Genomic DNA, 25,120 nt, shown 5'->3' with positions numbered 1-25,120 from the left:
AAGCATTTTAAGTGTGGAAATCACCCCCCCCCCCCCCCGGCCATATGATCTCCCAAAATACCTTGGCCTAGATAGGGTTAAAGCTATTGTGACATTATTTCTGGGGGCGAGGTTGTAAATTAAATCCGAGGCCTAGTGATGGAGTGGTACCATAATGTAAAAGGCAGATAAATTAAAAACAAGAAAAATGAGAAATACTGCATCCAAATTGTCCTAACTGGGGTTTTATTTTGACCATAACAGGTTTGTAATTGAAAATCTTATGGAAATATTGATATGATAATGAAAAAGGTGAGATTTGTTAGATCTAATCCAGTTTGGTGCACCAGTTCGGAAAAAAAACCAGTCAGGGCTAGGTGTGCTTGACCTGACCTAGCACCAGCTCACACTGTTCCTATTGGGTCTTCCTTCCTTGAAAAAAAGTTAGTATTACAGTAACTTTGCCATCCAGTGGTAACTACCATTGTAACGATGCTCATCAGCCAATAAGAATCAAGGATTTCAGGGAAGTTTGCTTTGGATGGCAAAGTTACCATCATACTAACTTTTATGCAACAGGTGTTAAACCTGGTGTTAAATTGTACTAATTCATATTGTGACAATGTTGTTCATATTTTTTTAGGTTACATTGCACACTTAAAACTAAAATTTGTTCTTTTTTATTATGCCCTCCTATATAACATAGGCCTTGTTTCTACAATTCAGGACAAAGATGAAAAACAGAATGCCGGCATTCAAATTATGTAATACATGTATGTTTAAATAAATGAAATATTAAAATCGAAGCTTGTTTTGATAGTATTTATTTTCTCTTTTATTACCAGGTGATTCCGTTAAACAAAGGCAAGACTCACAAGGAGAAGGTATGTCAAGTATACATGATGAAAATGAGTTACGAGGAAAGGTGCATCACTGTAAAAAGATTTTCAGCCATAGAATTGATCCTGCTTACAACTTGAGATCACATCGAAAAAGGAACAGATGTTTCTGCTGTCAGAAAGAACTTAAATGTGATGCTCAAAGTCATATGAAAGAAAGGCTAAATGAGTGTTCTCTTTCTTACGAGAAATTTTCTGCGAAAAAGCGTCTGTCTCGTCATCTACCAAAAAACGGAGAAAAAAATCCACCTAAATGTTCATGTGAGAGTGGATTTTCTCAGAAGAGATTTTCAACAAAACATAATCAAAGACACATCAGAGAGGAGTCATATGAATGCTTATCATGTGAGAAAGGGTTTTCTAATAAGAAATATCTGACTCAGCATATCAGAACGCACACAGGAAAAAAGCTGTATGAATGTTCATTATGTAAGAAAACATTTGCTCAAAAGAGTAGTCTGACCAATCATATCAAAACACACAATGTAGAAAAACCATACAAATGTTCAATATGTACGAAAAGATTTTCTTGGAACTTTTCTCTGACCCTTCATCTCAGAACACACACAGGAGAAAATCCATATGAATGCTCACACTGTATGAAGAGGTTCGCTCAAAAGAGTGATCTGATACGTCATCTCAGAACACACACAGGAGAAAAGCCATATGAATGTTCACAGTGTATGAAGAAGTTTTCTCAAACAAGTAGTCTGAAACTTCATCTTAGAACACACACACGAGAAAAGCCATATGAATGTTCACACTGTGAGAAAAGGTTTGCTCAAAAAAGTAGTCTGAAACTCCATCTTAGAACACACACAGGTGAAAAGCCATATGAATGTTCACAGTGTATGAAGAGATTTTCTCTTAAATCCTCCCTGACAGATCATCTGCGAATACACACAGGGGAAAGGCCTTACGAATGTTCACACTGTGACAAGAGATTTACACAGAGGACACAACTAACTTTTCACCTTAGAACACACACAAAGGACAAACCATACAAATGTTCAATATGTACGAAAAGATTTTCTTGGAAGCTTTCTCTGACCCTTCATCTCAGAACACACACAGGAGAAAAGCCATTTGAATGTTCACACTGTGAGAAAGTGTTTGCTCAAAAAAGTAGTCTGAAACCCCATCTTAGGACGCACACAGGAGAAAAGCCATTTGAGTGTTCACACTGTAAGATAACGTTTTCCCTAAAATGTAATCTTAATCGTCATGTTAAAACTCACACGGAAAAAATGGCATGAATGTCAGTACTGTGACAAGGATTTTTCTGATAGACATTGTCTCATAAGGCATCTGAAAAAACATGCAGGAGAAAAGCCATGTCAATGACCATTCTGTATATATCAAGATTTCATCGATATCTATCTAGTCCTATGCAAACATTAATTCATTTGAATGTGAACTCTGTATGATTTTTTTTAATGTATATATTAATATATTTAAAGCATTTCTAAGTGTGGAAATCACCCCCCTTCCCCCGGCCATATGATCTCCCAAAATACCTCAGCCTAGATAGGGTTAAAGCTATTGTGACATTTCTGGGGGCGAGATTGTAAATGAAATCCGAGGCTTAGTGATGGAGTGGTACCATAATGTAAAAGGCAGATAAATTAAAACAAGAAAACTGAGAAATACTGCATCCAAATTGTCCTAACTGGGGTTGTATTTTGATCATCATAACAGGTTTGTAATTGAAAATCTTGAGGAAATTTTAATATGATAATAAAAAGGATGAGATTTGTTAGATCTAATCCAGTTTAAATTTTCAAGTTATGTTTTGGTAAACCAGTTCTGACAAAATCCATCCGGGGTCTGACAGAACCAATCAGAGCTAGGTGTGCTTGACTGACCTAGCACCGGTTCACACTGTTCCTATTGGGTCTTCCTTCCTTGAAAAATAATGGAAAAAAGCATGGTGTACATGTAAATGTACTGCATTGGCAATTATGACATGAATGTTTTGTTTTATTTCATAACGTTTCTAACAAAAATTATACTTACGTGGGAGAATGACTGACATGATATGGGGATAAATCCAAATTTTTATTTTGTCCACATCCAGACAATCCAAACAGATTGAGTATTTTAACTTTGAAGTTCAATGGTCTGTAACACAAACCTTAGCAATCATCGTAGAACATTTTCTTGACAATTGATTGCATTGACTACTACAACATACAATTAATCGCTAACCTTTGAGTTACGGGACCCTGGACGATGTACATGTAGGATTTTTTCTTTCATTGGAAATCATCAGTTACACTCTCTGATCATAAGCAACATTGAGTCCCGGGGGCCGTTTCATAAAGCTGTTCGTACGTTAAGAGCGACTTTAAGAACGACTGGTGATCCTTTCTTGGGGTAAATAATATACACAAAAACCTTCATTGGCGAGGGTTTTGCGCGTAAGAAAGGATCACCAGTCGTTCTTAAAGTCGCTCTTAACTTACGAACAGCTTTATGAAACACCCACCTGGTCTGCAATAGCCATGGGTGCCGTTTCATAAAGCTGTTCGTAAGTTAAGAACGACTGGTGATCATTTCTTGTGGTAAACAGTAGATTCATTGGCGATGGTTGAGCGCGTAAGAAAGGATCACCAGTCGTTCTTAAAGTCGCTCTTAACTTCCGAACAGCTTTATGAAATGGCCCCCGGGACTCCCGGTACATGCAGATTGTGTTTTTAGGAGTACGAAAATGATGATACATTTTGGCTTAAAACTCCAATTCGATTTGAATTTGTACATGAAGTCCTTTTTGCAATCAAATTTTTGGTCTCACATGCACTTAAAAAATTTGCATAGCTAGATTTCATACATGTAAGTTGGTTTTGCAAGGCTTGTTACAACCGATAATGTCACACCAACGCATAATGTCGCAGATTTCGACATTATGCCAAGAGCGTCCAACGCATAATGTCGTAGCTTGAACTTCTAACGCATAGCATCGCAAGTATTGATGCATAATGTCGCAGCGGTATCCGATTCAGCACTCGAGTTAAAAATAAGACACAAAATATGTTTTCACTCATTAATTTGCGCAAGCTCTGTCATCTGAACGTTCTATGTATTTTGAAATCATAAATAAAACCAAACCCAAATGCTGGATCCAGCGCACTCCATTTTGTGAAACATTGCAAAAAATGATCATCCAACACATAATGTCACAATCAATGCATAATGTCATAGCTGCGACATTATTGGTTGTAACAAGGCTTACCGTGTAAAATGAAAAAAGTATTAATCTCAAAATGTTTAGGTCCCCATCTTATCAAGGTGAATACAACATGGAATCCAATGGAAAGGGCATTTTTAGCAGTATTTAGTTTGGGTCAAAAAGTAGGTTTAATCTTTATATGACTTTTCACTTTTTTATAGAATCTGAAATGTAAATTTGACTTGTCCAAATGTATACAAACCAAGTTTTATTTGTTATCCAATTATAAAACATGAAATGGACCCAGTATTGAGGAAATCAGTTAGAACAATGGTGCTTGACCTATTTGAAATTTTGATTGAGACATTTCTGATGCTGATCTTCATTTAAATTTTGTTTATTTTGTCCAGGGCCCCACTGCAAAAAAAAGTTACTATTACACTAACTTTGCCATCCAGTGGTAACTACCATGGTAACGATGCTCAGCAGCCAATAAGAATCAAGGATTTCAGGGAATTTTACATTGGATGGCAAAGTTACCATCATACTAACTTTTATGCAACAGGGGACCTGGTGTTAAATTGTACTAATTCATATTGTGACAATGTTGTTCATATTTTTTTAGGTTACATTGCACACTTAAAACTAAAATTTGTTCTTTTTTATTATGCCCTCCTATATAACATAGGCCTTGTTTCTACAATTCAGGACAAAGATGAAAAACAGAATGCCGGCATTCAAATTATGTAATACATGTATGTTTAAATAAATGAAATATTAAAATCGAAGCTAGTTTTGATAGTATTTATTTTCTCTTTTATTACCAGGTGATTCCGTTAAACAAAGGCAAGACTCACAAGGAGAAGGTATGTCAAGTATACATGATGAAAATGAGTTACAAGGAAAGGTGCATCACTGTAAAAAGATTTTCAGCCATAGAATTGATCCTGCTTACAACTTGAGATCTTATCGAAAAAGGAACAAATGTTCATGTGAGAGTGGATTTTCTCAGAAGAGATTTTCAACAAAACATAATCAAAGACACATCAGAGAGGAGTCATATGAATGCTTATTATGTGAGAAAGGGTTTTCTAATAAGAAATATCTGACTCAGCATATCAGAACGCACACAGGAAAAAAGCTGTATGAATGTTCATTATGTAAGAAAACATTTGCTCAAAAGAGTAGTCTGACCAATCATATCAAAACACACAATGTAGAAAAACCATACAAATGTTTGATATGTACGAAAATATTTTCTTGGAAGCTTTCTCTGACCCTTCATCTCAGAACACACACAGGAGAAAAGCCATATGAATGTTCACATTGTGAGAAAGGGTCTGCTCAAAAGAGTAGTCTGATACCCCATCTCAGGACACACACAGGAGAAAAGCCATTTGAATGTTCACACTGTGAGAAAGGGTTTGCTCAAAAGAGGGATCTGATACGTCATCTTAGAACACACACACAGGAGAAAAGCCATATGAATGTTCACAGTGTATGAAGAAGTTTTCTCAAACAAATAGTCTGAAACCCCATCTCAGAACTCACACAGGAGAAAAGCCATATGAATGTTCAGTGTATGAAGAGATTTTCTCTTAAATCCTCCCTGACAGATCATCTGCGAATACACACAGGAGATAAGCCATATGAATGTTCACACTGTGAGAAAAGGTTTACTCAAAAGCTTTCTCTGACCCTTCATCTCAGAACACACACAGGAGAAAAGCCATATGAATGTTCACAGTGTATGAAGAGGTTCTCTCGAACAAGTAGTCTGAAACTCCATCTTAGAACACACACAGGAGAAAAGCCATATGAATGTACACACTGTGAGAAAAGGTTTTCTCAAACGGGTAGTCTGAAACTCCATCTCAGAACACACACAGGAGAAAAGCCATATGAATGTTCACAGTGTATGAAGAGGTTCTCTCGAACAAGTAGTCTGAAACTCCATCTTAGAACACACACAGGAGAAAAGCCATATGAATGTACACACTGTGAGAAAAGGTTTTCTCAAACGGGTAGTCTGAAACTCCATCTCAGAACACACACAGGAGAAAAGCCATATGAATGTTCACAGTGTATGAAGAGATTTTCTCTTAAATCCTCCCTGACAGATCATCTGCGAATACACACGGGGGAAAGGCCTTACGAATGTTCACACTGTGCCAAGAGATTTACAAAGAGAAAACATCTAACCTACCACCTTAGAACACACACAAAGGAAAAACCATTCAAATGTCCACAATGTAAGACAATGTTTTCTCGGAAAGGTAGTCTGAAACGTCATATCAGAACGCACACTGGAGAAAAGCCATATGAATGTCCACACTGTATGCAAAGATTTTCTTATAAAAGGCCTCTTGACTGTCATCTGCGAATACACGCAGGAGAGAGGCTATATAAATGTTCATTCTGTTACAAGGAATTTTCTGAGAAATGTCAACTGGTTGATCATATTTCAATACATACAGAAGAAAAGCCATATGAATGTCCACTTTGTAGGAGGATGTTTTCTCAACAAAGCGGACTAACCCTTCATTTCCGAACCCACACAAGAATGTCAGGAAAAAAGCCATTGGAATGTTCTTATTGTTTGGAAAGATTTGCTCAGAAGAGGACACTTGTTAGTCATTATCATCATTGCCATCAATCTCAAGTTGTAAATTCGGTTTTGTCTCCGTGAATGAGGTATCTGGATTCACCCGACACTAGCAGCAATCGCCCCTCCTATCACTTTGCCCAATTCAGTGAATCCTTCATCATCAACCTCATCCTCCTGGCTCTCTTACATTTGTCTCTTCCATTTCTTCTGTGGCTGTCCCCTCCCCCTCGAACCACCCTCCTTGAACTCAAAGCCTTTCTTAGAACGTGTCTGTCATCCCTCCCGAGCACGCGCCCATACCAACGTAATACATTCACCTTAACCAACCGTTCCACTGTACTGTAATGTTCTGATTGACATTATCGGACTCGTCATCTGTAAAGACATAGTCATGTGATGTCAATGTTGTATGAGAGTAACCAACTGTAACCATACTGTAATGACCTGATAGATGTTATCTGACTAGTCATCAGGAAAGAGATAGAGTCATGCTAATGTCTATGTTGTAGGAGAAAAGCCAGGTGAATGACCATACTTGTCTTGATGGCATTTATTTTCTCTCTTTTACTACCAGGAGATACATGTACCTTTGAAGAAAGGCAAGACTCACAAGGAGAAGGTATGTCAAGTATACATGATGAAAATGAGTTACGAGGAAAGGTGCATCGCTGTAAAAAGATTTTCAGCCATAGAAATGTTCCTGCTTACAACTTGAGATCACATCGAAAAAGGAACAGATGTTTCTGCTGTCAGAAAGAACTTAAATGTGATGCTAAAAGTTATATGAAAGAAAGGCAAAATGAGTGTTCTCTTTCTTACAATGAATTTTCTGCCAGAAAGCGTCTGTCTTGTCATCTACTAAAAAACAGAGAAAAAAATCCACCTAAATGTTCAAAGGCACATCAGAGAGGAGTTATGTAAATGCTTATTATGTGAGAAAGGGTTTTCTAAAAAGAAATATCTTACACAGCATATCAGAACGCACACAGGAAAAAAGCTGTATGAATGTTCATTATGTAAGAAAACATTTGCTCAAAAGAGTAGTCTGACCAATCATATCAAAACACACAATGTAGAAAAACCATACAAATGTTCAGTATGTATGAAAAGATTTTCTTGGAACTTTTCTCTGACCCTTCATTCCAGAACACACACAGGAGAAAAGCCATATGAATGTTCACACTGTATGAAGAGGTTTGCTCAAAAGAGTGGTCTGAAACTTCATCTTAGGATACACACAGGAGAAAAGCCATATGAATGTTCACACTGTGAGAAAAGGTTTACTCAAAAAGGTAGTCTGATACTCCATCTCAGAACACACACAGGAGAAAAGTCATTTGAATGTTCACACTGTATGAAGAGATTTTCTTTTCAATCCTCCCTGACAGATCATCTGCGAATACACACGGGAGAAAAGCCATATGAATGTTCACACTGTGAGAAAACGTTTGCTCAAAAAGGTAGTCTGAAACTCCATCTCAGAACACACACAGGAGAAAAGCCATATGAATGTTCACAGTGTATGAAGAGGTTTGCTCAAAAGAGTGATCTGATACGTCATCTCAGAACACACACAGGAGAAAAGCCATATGAATGTTCACACTGTGAGAAAAGGTTTGCTCTAAAAGGTAGTCTGAAACTCCATCTCAGAACACACACAGGAGAAAAGCCATATGAATGTTCACAGTGTTTGACGAGGTTTTCTTTTAAATCCTCCCTGACAGATCATCTGCGAATACACATGGGAGATAAGCCATATGAATGTTCACACTGTGAGAAAACGTTTGCTCAAAAAGGTAGTCTGAAACTCCATCTTAGAACACACACAGGAGAAAAGCCATATGAATGTTCACAGTGTATGAAGAGGTTTGCTCAAAAGAGTGATCTGATACGTCATCTCAGAACACACACAGGAGAAAAGCCATATGAATGTTCACATTGTGAGAAAAGGTTTGCTCTAAAAGGTAGTCTGAAACTCCATCTCAGAACACACAGAGGAGAAAAGCCATATGAATGTTCACAGTGTATGACAAGGTTTTCTTTTAAATCCTCCCTGACAGATCATCTGCGAATACACATGGGAGAAAAGCCATATGAATGTTCACTCTGTGAGAAAAGGTTTTCTCAAAAAGGTAATCTGAAACTCCATCTCGGAACACACACAGGAGAAAAGCCCTATGAATGTTCACAGTGTATGAAGAGGTTTTCTTTTAAATCTTCCCTGACAGATCATCTGCGAATACACATGGGAGAAAAAGCCATATGAATGTTCACGCTGTGAGAAAAGGTTTACTTAATTAAGTAGTCTGAAACTCCATCTCAGAACACACAGAGGAGAAAAGCCATATGAATGTTCACACTGTATGAAGAGATTTTCTTTTAATTCCTCCCTGACAGATCATCTTCGAATACACACGGGAGAAAAGCCATATGAATGTTCACACTGTGAGAAAAGGTTTACTCAAAAAGGTAGTCTGAAACTCAATCTCAGAACACACACAGGAGAAAAGCCATATGAATGTTCACACTGTGAGAAAAGGTTTGCTCTAAAAGGTAGTCTGAAACTCATCTCAGAACACACACAGGAGAAAAGCCATATGAATGTTCACACTGTATGAAGAGATTTTCTTTTAAATCCTCCCTGACAGATCATTTGCGAATACACACGGGAGAAAAGCCATATGAATGTTCACATTGTGAGAAAAGGTTTGCTCAAAAAGGTAATCTGAAACTCCATCTCAGAACACACAGAGGAGAAAAGCCATATGAATGTTCACACTGTATGAAGAGATTTTCTTTTAAATCCTCCCTGACAGATCATTTGCAAATACACACAGGAGAAAAGCCATATGAATGTTCACACTGTGAGAAAAGGTTTACTCAAAAAGGTAATCTGAAACTCCATCTCAGAACACACAGGAGAAAAGCCATATGAATGTTCAGTGTATGAAGAGATTTTCTCTTAAATCCTCCCTGACAGATCATCTGCGAATACACACGGGGGAAAGGCCTTATGAATGTTCACACTGTGACATGAAATTTACACAGAGAACACTTCTAACTTTTTACCTTAGAACACACATAAAGGAAAAATCATACAAAGTCCACAATGTAAGACAATGTTTTCTCGGAAAGGTAGTCTAAAGCGTCATGTCAGAACGTTCACTGGAGAAAAGCTATATGAATATCCACACTGTATGCAAAGATTTTCTTATAAAAGGTCTCTTGACTGTCATCTGCGAATACACGCAGGAGAGAGGCTATATAAATGTTCATTCTGTTACAAGGAATTATCTGAGAAAAGTCATCTGGTTGATCATATTTCAATACATACTGAAGAAAAGCCACATGAATGTCCACTTTGTAAGAGGATGTTGTCTCAACAAAGCGGTCTAACCCTTCATTTCCGAACACACACAGGAATGTCAGGAAAAAGCCATTAGAATTTTCACACTGTTTGGAAAGATTTGCCCAAAAGAGGACATTTGTTAGTCATTATCATCATTGCCATCAATCCCAAGGTGTAAATCCACTTTTGTCTCTGTGAATGAGGTTTCTGGATTCACCCCACACTTGCAGCAATCGCCCCTACCCCCTCCTATTACTTTGCCCAATTCAGTGCATCCTTCGCCATCAACCCAATCCTCCTGGCTCTCTTTTTACACTTGCCTCTTCCATTTCTTCTTTGGCTGTCCCCTCCCCCTCGAACTACCCACCTTGAACTCAAAGCCCTCCTTAAAACGTGTCTGTCATCCCTCCCGAGCACGTGCCCATACCAACGTACCACATGCACCTTCGCCAACCGTTCCACTGTACTGTAATGTTCTGATTGACATCCGACTCATCATCTGTAAAGACATAGTCATTTGATGTCAATGTTGTATGAAAGTAACCAAATGAATGAATGACCATACTGTAATGACCTGATAGATGTTATCTGACTAGTCAGCAGCTAAGAGATAGAGTCATGCTAATGTCCATGTTGTAAGAGAAAAGCCAGGTGAATTACCATACTTGTCTTGATGGCATTTATTTTCTCTCTTTTACTACCAGGAGATACATGTACCTTTGAAGAAAGGCAAGACTCACAAGGAGAAGGTATGTCAAGTATACATGATGAAAATGAGTTACGAGGAAAGGTGCATCGCTGTAAAAAGATTTTCAGCCATAGAAATGTTCCTGCTTACAACTTGAGATCACATCGAAAAAGGAACAGATGTTTTTACTGTCAGAAAGAACTTAAATGTGATGCTAAAAGTCATATGAAAGAAAGGCTAAATGAGTGTTCTCTTTCTTACGAGAAATTTTCTGCGAAAAAGCGTCTGTCTCATCATCTACCAAAAAACGGAGAGAAAAATCCACCTAAATGTTCATGTGAGAGTGGATTTTCTCAGAAGAGATTTTCAACAAAACATAATCAAAGACACATCAGAGAGGAGTCATATGAATGCTCATTATGTGAGAAAGGGTTTTCTAATAAGAAATATCTGACTCAGCATATCAGAACGCACACAGGAAAAAAGCTATATGAATGTTCATTATGTAAGAAAACATTTGCTCAAAAGAGTAGTCTGACCAATCATATCAAAACACACAATGTAGAAAAACCATACAAATGTTCAATATGTACGAAAAGATTTTCTTGGAACTTTTCTCTGACCCTTCATCTCAGACAACACACAGGTGAAAAGCCATTTGAATGTTCACACTGTGAGAAAAGGTTTGCTCAAAAGAGTGATTTGAAACTCCATCTCAGAACACACACAAGAGAAAAGCCATATGAATGTTCACACTGTATGAAGAGATTTTCTTTTAAATCCTCCCTGACAGATCATCTGCGAATACACACGGGAGAAAAGCCATATGAATGTTCACATTGTGAGAAAATGTTTGCTCGAAAGAGTAGTCTTAAACTCCATCTCAGAACACACACAGGAGAAAAGCCATATGAATGTTCACAGTGTATGAAGATATTTTCTTTTAAATCCTCCCTGACAGATCATCTGCGAATACACACGGGAGAAAAGCCATTTGAATGTTCACACTGTGAGAAAAGGTTTGCTCAAAAGAGTGATCTGAAACTTCATCTGAGGACGCACACAGGAGAAAAGCCATTTGAATGTTCACACTGTGAGAAAAGGTTTGCTCGAAAGAGTAATCTGAAACTCCATCTCAGAACACACAGAGGAGAAAAGCCATATGAATGTTCACACTGTGAGAAAAGGTTTGCTCAAAAAAGTAGTCTGAAATCCCATCTTAGGACACACACAGGTAAAAAGCCATATAAATGTTCACAGTGTATGAAGAGATTTTCTCTTAAATCCTCCCTGACATATCATCTGCGAATACACACAGGAGAAAAGCCATATGAATGTTCACACTGTGAGAAAAGGTTTGCTCAAAAGAGTGATCTGAAACTTCATCTGAGGACGCACACAGGAGAAAAGCCATTTGAATGTTCACACTGTGAGAAAAGGTTTGCTCGAAAGAGTAATCTGAAACTCCATCTCAGAACACACACAGGAGAAAAGCCATATGAATGTTCACACTGTAAGAAAAGGTTTGCTCAAAAAAGTAGTCTGAAATCCCATCTTAGGACACACACAGGTGAAAAGCCATATAAATGTTCACAGTGTATGAAGAGATTTTCTCTTAAATCCTCCCTGACAGTTCATCTGCGAATACACACAGGAGAAAAGCCATATGAATGTTCACACTGTGAGAAAAGGTTTGCTCAAAAGAGTGATCTGAAACTTCATCTGAGGACGCACACAGGAGAAAAGCCATATGAATGTTCACACTGTGAGAAAAGGTTTGCTCAAAAAAGTAGTCTGAAATCCCATCTTAGGACACACAGGTGAAAAGCCATATGAATGTTCACAGTGTATGAAGAGATTTTCTCTTAAATCCTCCCTGACAGATCATCTGCGAATACACACGGGGGAAAGGCCGTACGAATGTTCACACCGTGCCAAGAGATTTACACAAAGAAACCTAACTTTTCACCTTAGAACACACACAAAGGAAAAACCATAGAAATGTCCACAATGTAAGACAATGTTTTCTCGGAAAAGTAGTCTGATACGTCATGTCAGAACGCACACTGGAGAAAAGCCATATGAATGTCCACACTGTATGCAAAGATTTTCTTATAAAAAGCCTCTTGACTGTCATCTGCGAATACACGCAGGAGAGAGGCTGTATAAATGTTCATTCTGTTACAAGGAATTTTCTGAAAAAAGTCATCTGGTAGATCATATTTCAATACATACGGAAGAAAAGCCATATGAATGTCCACTTTGTAAGAGGATGTTTTCTCAACAAAGCGGATTAACCCTTCATTTCCGAACAAACACAGGAATGTCAGTAAAATAGCCATTGGAATGTTCACACTGTTCGGAAAGATTTGCTCAAAAGAAGACACTTGTTAGTCATTATCATCATTGCCATCAATCCCAAGTTGTAAATCCGGTTTTGTCTCTGTGAATGAGGTTTCTGGATTCACCCCACACTTGCAGCAATCGCCCCCACCCCCTCCTATCACTTTGCCCAATTCAGTGCATCCTTCGCCATCAACCCAATCCTTCTGGCTCTCTTCGTACACTTGCCTCTTCCATTTCTTTGGCTGTCCCCTCCCCCTCGAACCACCCTCTCTTGAACTCAAAGCCCTCCTTAAGACGTGTCTGTCATCCCTCCCGAGCATGTGCCCATACCAACGTACCACATTCACCTTCGCCAACCGTTCCACTGTACTGGAATGTTCTGATTGACATTACCCGTCTCATCATCTGTAAAGACATAGTTATGTGATGTCAATATTGTATGAGAGTAACCAAATGAATGACCATACTGTAATGACCTGATAGATGTTATCTGACTAGTCAGCAGCTAAGAGATAGAGTCATGCTAATGTCCATGTTGTAAGAGAAAAGCCAGGTGAATTACCATACTTGTCTTGATGGCATTTATTTCTCTCTTACTACCAGGAGATACATGTACATTTGAAGAAAGGCAAGACTCACAAGGAGAAGGTATGTCAAGTAAACGTGACGAAAATGAGTTTGGAGGAAAGGTGCATCGCTGTAAAAAGATTTTCAGCCATAGAAATGTTCCTGTTTACAACTTGAGATCACATCGAAGAAGGAACAGATGTTTTTGCTGTCAGAAAGAACTTAAATGCGATGCTCAAAGTCATATGAAAGAAAGGCCGAATGAGTGTTCTCTTTATCACGAGAAATTTTCTGCGAAAAAGCATCTGTCTCGTCATCTACCAAAAAACAGAGAAAAAAATTCACCTAAATGTTCATGTGAGAGTGGATTTTCTCAGAAGAGATTTTAAACAAAACGTAATCAAAGATACATCAGAGAGGAGACATATGAATGCTTATGTGAGAAAGGGTTTTCTAAAAAGAAATATTTGACTCAGCATATCAGAACGCACACAGGAAAAAAGCTGTATGAATGTTCATTATGTAAGAAAACATTTGCTCAAAAGAGTAGTCTGACCAATCATATCAAAACACAATGTAGAAAAACCATACAAATGTTCAATATGTACAAAAAGATTTTCTTGGAAGCTTTCTCTGACCCTTCATCTCAGAACACACACAGGAGAAAACCCATATGAATGTTCACACTGTGAGAAAGGGTTTGCTCAAAAGAGTGATCTGATACGTCATCTCAGAACACACAGAGGAGAAAAGCCATTTGAATGTTCACACTGTGAGAAAGGGTTTGCTAAAAAAAGTGATCTGATATGTCATCTCAGAACACACAGAAGAAAAGCCATTTGAATGTTCACACTGTGAGAAAGGGTTTGCTAAAAAAAGTGATCTGATATGTCATCTCAGAACACACAGAAGAAAAGCCATTTGAATGTTCACACTGTGAGAAAGGGTTTGCTCAAAAGAGTAGTCTGAAACCCCATCTTAGGACGCACACAGGAGAAAAGCCATATGAATGTTCACATGGTGAGAAAAGTTTTTCTCAAAAAAGTAGTCTGAAACTCCATCTCAGAACACACACAGAAGAAAAGCCATATGAATGTTCACAGTGTATGAAGAGATTTTCTCTCAAATCATCCCTGACAGATCATCTGTGAATACACACGGGAGAAAAGCCTTACGAATGTTCACAATGTTTTCTCGGAAAGGTAGTCTGATACGTCATGTCAGAATGCACACTGGAGAAAAGCCATATGAATGTCCACACTGTATGCAAATATTTTCTTATAAAAGGTCTCATGACTGTCATCTGCGAATACACGCAGGAGAGAGGCTATATACATATTCGTTCTGTTACAAGGCCATATGAATGTCCACTTTGTAAGAGGATGTTTTCTCAACAAAGCGGTATAACCCTTCATTTCCGAACACACACAGGAGAAAAGCCATTTGAATGTTCACACTTTGAGAAAGGGTTTGCTCAAAAGAGTGATCTGAAACTCCATCTAAGGACGCACACAGGAGAAATGCCATATGAATGTTCACACTGAATGCAAAGATTTTCTTATAAAAAGTCTCTTGACTGTCATCTGCGAATACACGCAGGAGAGAGGCTATATAAATGTTCGTTCTGTTACAAGGAATTTTCTGAGAAAAGTCATCTGGTTGATCATATTTCGATACATAACCCTTCATTTCCAAACACACAGGAGAAAAGCCATTTGAATGTTCTTACTGTGAGAAAAGGTTTGCTCGAAAGAGTCATCTGAAACTCCATCTCAGAACACACACAGGAGAAAAGCCATATGAATGTTCACAGTGTATGAAGAGATTTTCTCTTAAATCCTTCCTGACAGATCATCTGCGAATACACACAGGAGAAAAGCCATTTGAATTTTCACACTGTAAGAAAGGGTTTGCTTGAAAGAGTGGTCGGAAACCCCATCTCAGAACACACACAGGAGAAAAGCCATATGAATGTTCACACTGTGAGAAAAGGTTTTCTCAAACTAGTCTGAAACTCCATCTCAGAAAACACACAGGAGAAAAGCCATATGAATCTTCACACTGTGAGAAAAGGTTTGCTCGAAAGAGTAGTCCGAAACTCCATCTCAGATTACACAGGAGAAAAGCCATACGAACCACCCACCTTGAACTCAAAGCCCTCCTTAAAACATGCCCTCGTCACCCCTCATGAAGCCCAAACCAACGTACCCCATTGCCTTCGCCACCCAGTCCACTGCTTCTTTCGATCCCGACATCTGCATCATGTGCTCAGTTTTCTTCCTATCTATCAACTTCGCTCTTACCATTGCTCTCAAGTTTAATTTCAAGTTTGTCTATTCAAAACTAAAAACATCACAATACAATGAAAATAAATATACATACAATGCAAATGAGTACATAAACATGTATCAAATAGATTATAGCATAGTTGAATTGTTTTTTTTTTAGGACCCTTTTAAAAGCAAGGCTTGTGAGCAGGACCCTGGAATAAATACATGACTATTAACATAAAATATAGGGTATACTAATCTACAAAAAAGAGGATAAAATTTTAAATGTTTAGATGCTAAACTAGAATACAAACTATTTACAAACACACGTATATGCACACTACCGCTTCCATCCACCCACACATGCACATACTTGACATTAATGAATAGGTCATCAACTTAAATGCAAAAATGTACTAACATACATATTGAAGGAAAATAAAAATAACCTTTCAAGAAAATCAGTTTTGGATTACCTTTTGAACATGGAGTTTTACTATTTTTTTATATCAACAGGTAAACCATTCCACTCATTAATGCAGGATATATGAAAGGAGGTCAGAGTGGCATTTGTTCTTGCAAAAGGCTGACGAACAAAAGTTCTTTGACTTGTGTTATAATTATGTATCTGTGAATTCTGAAGATCTTTTTTTTTTCTCCCCGACACCATGTCCTTCTTCCACACAGTATCACCAATCTCAAACAACTCGTGCACCATTCCTTTGATCTACAAGGAAATATTTAGCTGTATAGTAGCTCTCTTTGCTCTATCTGTGACACCCACACTTACCATGTCCCCCAGGTATCCTCCCTAATCACACAACATTTCCTCCTCTTCCACCATACATCAAACTTATTTCTGGCATCGTCCACACATGGAATCTCTTGCGAAGCTAGCTAGGGGTAATGGCTTTCCTCACCATTGCTTCTGGTATACCAGAGAATTGTAATCGTCTGTGAATAGTAGGAGAAAACCCAGATGTTGTAGGAGAAAAGACAGATGAATGACCATAATGTTATATGTTATGATAGATGATATCTGACTAGGCTGGAAAGACATGAAGGCCTGTATTTTGATAGCAGGTTTAAAGTTGTGGTTTAAGTATGGAGAGCCAATTGTTACATAAATCACTAATAGTAGATATATCATACTTCAGCTCATCTGGCTCTCAAATAATTCATAATTGTCTAGGAAGTATAAATATATGATTGTACTCACCATCGATTAATCAGTAAAGAGCACAGTAAACATAAGAAACATACAACTCCATAAAATTTTTGATACTAATGGCTTCCCATACTTAAACCACAAGTTTAAACTTGAGTTTAAGTTAAACCTGACTTCAGAATACGGGCCCATGTCATTTGAATATCAGAGTTGTACCAGGGCATGTCCGTCCAAGGGATTTGTTCACAAGATACTGACAGGTCTTTCAATCTTTTTGTTATTCATTTGATTTAACACCTCAAAAGTTAGAGCCACATGTTTCATTACAAATCATCATAGTCACTATTCTGACAAAACTATCAAGACTGTAGGAAAGCTCCAATTGAAAGAAAAATAGCAGTTTGTAGAGGTGAAGTCCACCCCAGAAAAATGTTGATTTGAATCAATTCAGAAAAATCAAACTAGCATAATATTGAAAATTTTCATCAAAATTGGATGTAAAATAAGAAAGTTATGACATTTTAAAGTTTTGGCTTACTTTTCACAAAACAGTGATATGCATATCTCAGTGTCATGCAAATTTATTTTATTTATTGTGTGAATTATACAATATTTCATTTTTTTACCTAAGGACCAACTGGAATGAACCATATAGTATTAATCCTAATTCCACATGTTCAGGGTAGATTAAACATTGTTTCACTTGACAATGCAGAGAAAATTAGAATATTTCATCTTTCATATAACAAAATACACAAAATTAGTGAGTGGATGAGGTCATCAGTCTTGCATTTGCATACCGACCAGGATGTGCAATCAAGCAAAACTTTAAAAAAAATATATTTTCCTTCTTCAGAGGTACTTTATTCTTCATATTCCTTTCTCATTTAACAATTTCTTTCGAGGCACAGTGCGTGTAGAGTTACAAAACAAGTTACATATAAACATGTAATAGACATCAACTATTTAATCTAAAATGTAATAAACATGAAATTTCTCTTTAGGGTTAAAGCTCTTTGAACATTTGAATTAAATGAACATTGGATTTAAATCGCCATTTTACATAAAAAAAGTATCTCTTTCTTGAACTCATACCAAATTGAATATATATTAAAAGCTCTTCCTTGCATCTTAAACATGACATAGGATTTGTATATTGCATACTGTGCAAATATTATAAACAAACTAACGAACGTAAATTTGCGATCGTGAATTTTGTATCCAATGAACAACGTCGTTTCATTAATAGGAATTGTCATTTTAAACATACATTGCAGAACATAAAATGTTATAACTATTGTTTTACATCCGATTTTGATGAAATTTTCATTGTTTTGCTTGTTGGATTTTTCTCCTTTTATTCAAATCCACTTTTTGTTGGGGTGAACTGTTCCTTTAATATGGGATTCCTGCCAAAATTTGGCACAAACCTTAAATGATCAGAGATTGGACTATTGAATATTCCAAAATCTCCAAAAGAGATACAAAATTTCCATGAGGAATTTTTAAAGAGTCATGTAAACACATTGACAATAACATCTATTTTGTCATACCATCAACAAAGTACTTTCAGGATAGTATATGGGGCCTTTTTTGTGGTTAATTTCAGTTTGTCAATTACATGAAAATGCAATGTACATTTAAATGAAGTAGGGGGACTTTTAAGAGATTTTTTTTAAAGCTAATTTGTTTTATCTTATAGAGGCACTTTATTGAGAAGTCATGAGGGGAAATCTGGCCCATTTCAGAAATAAAGAGTATTCAAATGGCCCATAACAACGCTTAGCAATGATCGTATAACTTTTTTATGATTGATTGCTTTGACTATAAGCAATTAATTGTGATAATCATAGGTACGATTTATGGCTAACCCATGTGTTAGATAATCCTGTTTTAAAACAAGGTTATGTGTGCCATGAGCCTTGATTATGAAGAAAAATGTACTCTGGTTCGTAGGCCACTTTACCTTCAATCATGTTGTAAACGTTGGTAAACCGTTTTATGTTGTGTAAGGGCTTGTTTCAAACAGCTGTTCATTTGGAAATTCATTACTAGGAATACTATCAGACCTGGGGGGTGTTTCACAAAGATTTACGTATAATGTAAGTCGCACTTAAATGCCGAGTGATCCTTTCTTGTGCTATGTGATATCCCTATGTAATTGAGTTATGACCTAAGAGCATATTCCAGTTGTGCGTAAAGTTGTGCGGAACTTTACGAACAGCTTTATGAAACACCCACCTGGTGGGTGTTTCATAAAGCCGGTTGTAAGTCTTGAGTGACTTTACGAACGACTTGTGACTCTTTCTTATGCGATATATCAACATCAATGAAAGGGCTGGTGACCAAACGTTCCTAAAGACGAATGTAACTTATAAACAGCTTTATGAAACACCCCCAGGAGTCCTGAGTGTGTTGCGTAATCAGCACCAGTATATGTCTGTCAAAAGGCAATCGTTATTAAGCCAACAGGCATCGTGCAATTAACTGCTATCTTTCAAAAATTCAAATTTTCAAAATAACTTTAAAATAGTCCAGTCTTTGTTTACAGGCATTAAATGAGTATAATGCGAGGTCACTTGGTTATGGTTAACTGTTATTTATTATGATAAGAAATTGTATTTTTTCATTGGTTTAAAAGAATCTGATCATGTTAAATGATACTTTTATGAGATGATTATTGGATATCACAAATTATTTTGAAGGGATATCATGTTTCTAAGTCAAGGTCAAAGGTCATTTTGCGGGGTCAATGAACTTTGGCTTTTATAATCAAATATGTGTTTTCTTATTTTGAAAATGGATCTAACTTTTGTTTTCCCCAAGCCCATCAAGATGGTAGGATCAACTGTCCGCCATGATGTGAGTTAAATTTCAGGTCATTCAAGGGTCAAAAACTTGAATGAAAATTGATGTTTTGCCTTAAATTTGTCAAAATATGTGAATGAAAATTGACGCTTTGTTTTAATTTTGTAGCAAATGGCCATATCCAATAATTTCTTTCTTCCATTAAGCAGGGCATCCTAAAAATTGCCCCTTCATAGCCTTGGATTTATTCAAAGGATAGATTTAAATGAGCAAATGTTTGATGACTTGACACCAGTCTTCCTATATTGATTTAATTTACAGAGGCAAGACTGTCAGAGACGAATTCTGGGTTGTGTTCACAGTATGCCCGTTCTTGTGTTAAAGCCTTCATGAGGCTTTCAGGCAACTGTTTTCTTTGTTTTTCATTGTATTTGTCACTGTTTTATATCAAACATGTAGCAGGACTTTTCTTTGATTGTACACATTAAATTGATGTTGAAAAGTTATTATGATATCTTGTTGATATTTGTTTCTTGTGCACATATTGTAATAGATACATGGAGTTATTTACAAATTAGTGAAATTTGTGTTTTCTCATTTTATACCACAATTCTCACAAGATTAATCTGACCCGCCATTCCCAATAGTACTGTGGTGAAAACCCATGGGCGGAAATCCCAGGGGGGACAGGATGGACGTGTCCCCCCTACTCAAAATAGTAGGGGGGACACAATATCAAATGCCCCCCCTACTATTTTGGTCTTTTATGATGGTAAGAAATACATCATTATAAATCGAAATAAAACATGTATTTTGGGATGAGATGACCTTACTTTGGCGATGATAACCTTTTTTGTTGCTTGTCAAATTTTGGTTTGTAAAAAGTGCTCTGTAAAAATGTCAGTTTTATGGTCTGAATGTTAACATTTGCTGCTTGCGCTACGCTCGCAAATTTTGATTTATCAGGTACCTATTATTTTTGTGTATTCCATAAAGTTTTCAAAATATCCCTTTTCAGGTCTGATTGCCAAGACGTATCAGCTAGCGCGCTGCACGCTCGCATTTTGATTGGCGAATTATATAAATGTTTCAATATAGATTATACAACAAACTACTTAAAATCCCCTTTTTATGACAGTTTATCAAACATTTTAGCTCGCGATTTGCGCTCGCATTAATGGTTAAAAATATATTAACTCATGCATCCTATTCATAATCACAAAAGTGAAATGTCCAGTTTTTATACCATTATATCATCAGATTTCGCGCCCTCATTAGGCATTAATAAATATGATATTAATTTAATAATTGAATTGTCCCTTTTGTTTCATCTCGCGCTTAGCAAGAGGAATAGGAATATAGTCATCATTTTCATATGATGACATGTCGTAAGGATGTCCCGGTCCTATGTCAAAACTCAAAGTAATAATAATATCAGCTCTTTTTTAAGTGCGATCCATATCCACCTTACAATTTTTCTTCAAAGTGCTTGAAATATAAAGCTGAAATTGACTCTTTTCAGATCGGAATATCAAAGTTTCATGATTTTCATGATTAAAGTTGTATTTAGAATGCCTAGATTCTAGGTCTAAATATGAAACACGCTCGCGCATGTTTATTCAGATACTCAACTTGTTCTCTAAATTAAATTAAGCCGTTAAATCATTATCCAGTTTTAGATCACAATATCAAAAATTTTCTGCTCGCGCTTTGTGCTCGCATTATTACTGTAGGAAGACCCCATATTACTCATCCTTTTGATGATTTACAAAACATGAACAGAGTGGTCCATTTTTTGGTCTAAATCTCGACAAAAAATTCTGCTCGCGCTTCGCGCTCGCATCAATCGTTAAATTATATAGCTATCCTGTTCACGATTACAAAAACTGATTAAAATTTTCCATTCTTTCTTTAGAAAGTTCAAATTTTTCAGCTCGCGCCTCGAGCTCGCATTTTTTTATTGTTGAAATATGTAACGCCTCCATGGCTAAGTGCAAGCAGTCCTTAACAGGTACCTTTTCAACAGGTCCCAGTTCAAAACGTATGTAAAAAAATTCTGCTCGCGCTTTGCGCTTGCATTATTAATATTCACCCTTTTCAGGATTTACAAAACATGAATAGAGTGTCTCGTTCAGTAAATATTATAGGACTAAATCTCGAAATTTTCCGCTCGCGCTTCGCGCTCGCATTAATTGTTTACTTATATACCTATTCTGCTTGAGTTACAAAAAGTGCTTAGAATTTCCATTTTTTAGGTGAATATGTCAAAAAAAATTCAGCTCGCGCTTCGCGCTCGCATTATTAATACTCACCCTTTTCAGGATTTACAAAACATGAATAGAGTGTCTCGTTCAGTAAATATTTTAGAACTTAATCTCGAAATTGTCCGCTCGCGCTTCGCGCTCGCATTAATTGTTTACTTATATACCTATTCTGCTTGAGTAACAAAAAGTGCTTAGAATTTCCATTCTTTAGGTGAACATGTCAAAAAAAATTCAGCTCGCGCTTCGCGCTCGCATTATTTGATTGTTAAATGCTACTTTAACAGGTATCTTTTCCATCAGTTCATTTCTGCTCGCGCTTTGCGTTTGTAGCAATTATTAAGTTGCATACACATCTTTTTCAGGATAACAAACATTGCCCAGAATCAGTTCAAATTTTAGGAAAAAATACATAAAATTTCCAAAAAAAATTAGCTCGCGGTTTGCGCTCGCATCATATGAATAAGGATTATGATATTATATATTAATTTATAGAATAAAGCTAAGAAGTGACTAATGAGGACTTCCCCTTCTAAGAAACAAACAAAAATCATCTTCGAGCTGCCAATCGGGGAAAATATGGCTGAAACAAATTACACCCCCCCCCCCTATTGGCGAAGGCTGGATCCGCCCCTGTGTCCCCCCTACCTTTTGGGAGAGATTTCCGCCCCTGTGAAAACCCATATCTTCAGTTGAAGAGCTAAGATTTTTCTTTTCTTGTTGGCAAAGTGATTTTATTTACTCTTATAATGTGCATATTTTTGACTAAATTAAGTGCAAAAGTAGTCATGAAATCCGGTGAAATCCTTTATTTAAGCCTGTAGGCCTTGACCAGATGCAGCGGAACGATTTGGAAATGGGGGGGGGGGGGTGCTGAACGTGAAATCACATCTTCTCCTCCTACCCTCCTTGTTTATTTCTATCTTTTGTATTGTATTAATATTCTTCTTTCTCCTGATCTTCTGCATGTTGCTGATTTTTTTTTTATAGCTCAAATCTTTTGAATATTTCATTTGTAAGGCTAATTAACCATTTCTGGGGTGTTCATCATAATTCCATACTGCATATAATTTAAGGATATAATTACACTTGCTACCTATAACTGTGATTCAAAGGTTTGTCTGTTTACCCCCCCCCCCCCCCTTCTCCCCCTCTCTCTCCCTCTAATTAAACCCTATTTCTCCCCTCTCTCTTGCTGAAATAAATGAGTTGATACCTTCCACTGGATTTTGATTGTTGCGTGTTATACACACATGAGCTATGTCAGTAATATTTGCATGGTGAAGTGGGTGAGTTGATGCCCCTTTTACCAGAGAAGGGGGTCAAAAATGAATTGTAAGACTTGGTGCTATGTAGGGGATGCCTCTCACGGGCCGCGGATCGTTTTGAAAGGGGGGGGCTGACATGCAAAAAATCTCAATCAGATGGTAATTTTTACGTTTTTTTACACGGTTGTGGACCCCCTCCCCCGTGGTTCCACGGCCCCTGCCTCTAGTATTGAGTTGACATTGAAATGTTAAAATCAGTGGGAAGCGCTATATCTGAATTTGCCCGAAAAGTAAACGTTCAGCATGCAGGCCAGTGTAGGCCTCCCTCTCTTGTTCGATCTCTCCCTATCCATATGGGTAAATTAATTGCCAATTCGTCTACTGCCAACTCGTCCACTCACCACATGGTCTACTTTCATTTAGTCTAATGCCATTCCGTCCATCAACATTTGGTCTAACAACCATTTGGTCCAATCATCACTTCGTCTAATCACCATTTCGTCTATTGGACCAACTGGTTATTAGACAAAATGGTGAGTGGACGAACAGGCAATTAGACCATGTGTGGGTAGTGGACGAACTGTAGGCCAAATGATAGTAGACGAGTTGGCAATTGGACGAATTTGCATTAGACGAATTGGAAATAAACCTCCAGATGGCTCTATACCTCGTATCCTCTCTTCCCATATTTCCCTCACATTCCTCTCATTAACCCTTTATCTTTTCTCGTATCAAATTTCTTCTTCATCTACTCTCTCTATCTCTGTCTGTCTATTCTTCTAAAAAAATACAAACATTAAGAAGATTCACAGTAACGGGTCACGATATTTTCAGACCTAGTTAACAACATTTAGATGTATGGTACCGATACAGAAACATCTTCGAATAAAGAACCGTGGTGTAAACATCGTTAACTTTGCATTCTTTAAAATTTATTTATATATTAATGTTTTTTTCTTCTTTTTTTTTCTTTATCTTTTTATTGTTACCTTTCGTGGGTCTGCAAATTTGTTTATGATTATGAATTCAACTTATTGCTCTTTATTCATCCATTCACTTAATATTTTAAAAATATCTTATGAGGATAATGATTAATTGACAAAATTAAGACCTATCGAATTATTCACAGTGGGGCCCGTTGACATTGTTAATTAATTTCTTAAGTGAAAGTAAATTCTTGAAAAGTAACGACGATCAACTATATTACAGTAATGTTCAGTTAGGATTTTACAGATATATATCGGTCAGATTACACCATACTTTTCATCTCGTTCTTCCCCCGATATTCGACGATGAGCGATTATTCAGTTTGACTTGGAGTTTCTCTATATATTTTGGATTTTCAAGATATTTCTTTTCATGATGCTCCTCGGTATTAATCAATTAGAGCTAGGAAGAAAAGCTTTCGTTCTTTTCGTCAGAACAATATATAATGAAACTATGATTCTAGAAAAGTTATTTATAGCCTACGTCATAATATTGCAGAAGCAAGAAAATGAGCTGATTCTAAATAAAGGTAGAAAGTGCAAAGGAGACTTGATTTTCCATATCAATTTATACATTTTCTCATCATGCGTGTAATTCCTATAAAATTTAAGAAATAAGTTCCGTAATCGGTAATTGTGATTTTCCAAACATTTACACCCGGTATTTCATTACACACTAATCTTCTCGGATGACAGAGATTTGTTTTATTTGGTTGAAAAGATTACTGTTTATTTATAGGCCTATCACACGTGT

The 25,120-nt window shown here is 37.0% G+C and overlaps 2 protein-coding genes across 7 annotated transcripts in view; both read left to right on the top strand.

Moving 5' to 3' along the window:
- LOC129275199 (gastrula zinc finger protein XlCGF57.1-like) overlaps positions 1-20,365 on the top strand; it is a 31,403-nt gene extending 11,038 nt beyond the window's left edge. The window contains exons 4-8 of one of the 6 annotated variants that reach the window (XR_010295400.1): positions 825-863; positions 4,875-4,913; positions 7,230-7,274; positions 10,709-19,586; positions 19,618-20,365. Coding sequence is in view for 5 of the 6 variants with exons in the window: in XM_064108148.1 (XP_063964218.1) it covers positions 825-863; positions 4,875-4,913; positions 7,230-7,274; positions 10,709-12,516 (1,931 nt within the window). In the remaining variant the exon portion in view is untranslated. Of the gene's footprint in view, positions 1-824; positions 864-4,874; positions 4,914-7,229; positions 7,275-8,043 lie in introns of all 6 variants that reach the window. The other 5 variants (XM_064108148.1, XM_064108151.1, XM_064108150.1 and 2 more) reach the window with 5 other exon arrangements.
- Positions 5,519-7,314, top strand: LOC135156290 (zinc finger protein 239-like). The gene has a single exon (XM_064108153.1). It carries the CDS (start codon positions 5,615-5,617, stop codon positions 6,734-6,736), a length of 1,122 nt encoding a protein of 373 aa, XP_063964223.1. The 5' UTR covers positions 5,519-5,614; the 3' UTR covers positions 6,737-7,314.
- Positions 20,366-25,120: the final 4,755 nt, after the last annotated feature.

Source organism: Lytechinus pictus, chromosome 13 (assembly GCF_037042905.1).
Source record: "Lytechinus pictus isolate F3 Inbred chromosome 13, Lp3.0, whole genome shotgun sequence".
Taxonomy (NCBI): domain Eukaryota; kingdom Metazoa; phylum Echinodermata; class Echinoidea; order Temnopleuroida; family Toxopneustidae; genus Lytechinus; species Lytechinus pictus.
Note: the sequence above shows the minus strand (reverse complement) of the source record. Positions and strands in the feature narration are given on the sequence as shown.

Coding starts and splice junctions, on each gene's coding strand:
- LOC135156290 (XM_064108153.1), top strand. CDS start 5,615: ATGAATGTTCAGTGTATGAAGAGATTTTCTCTTAAATCCTCCCTGACA.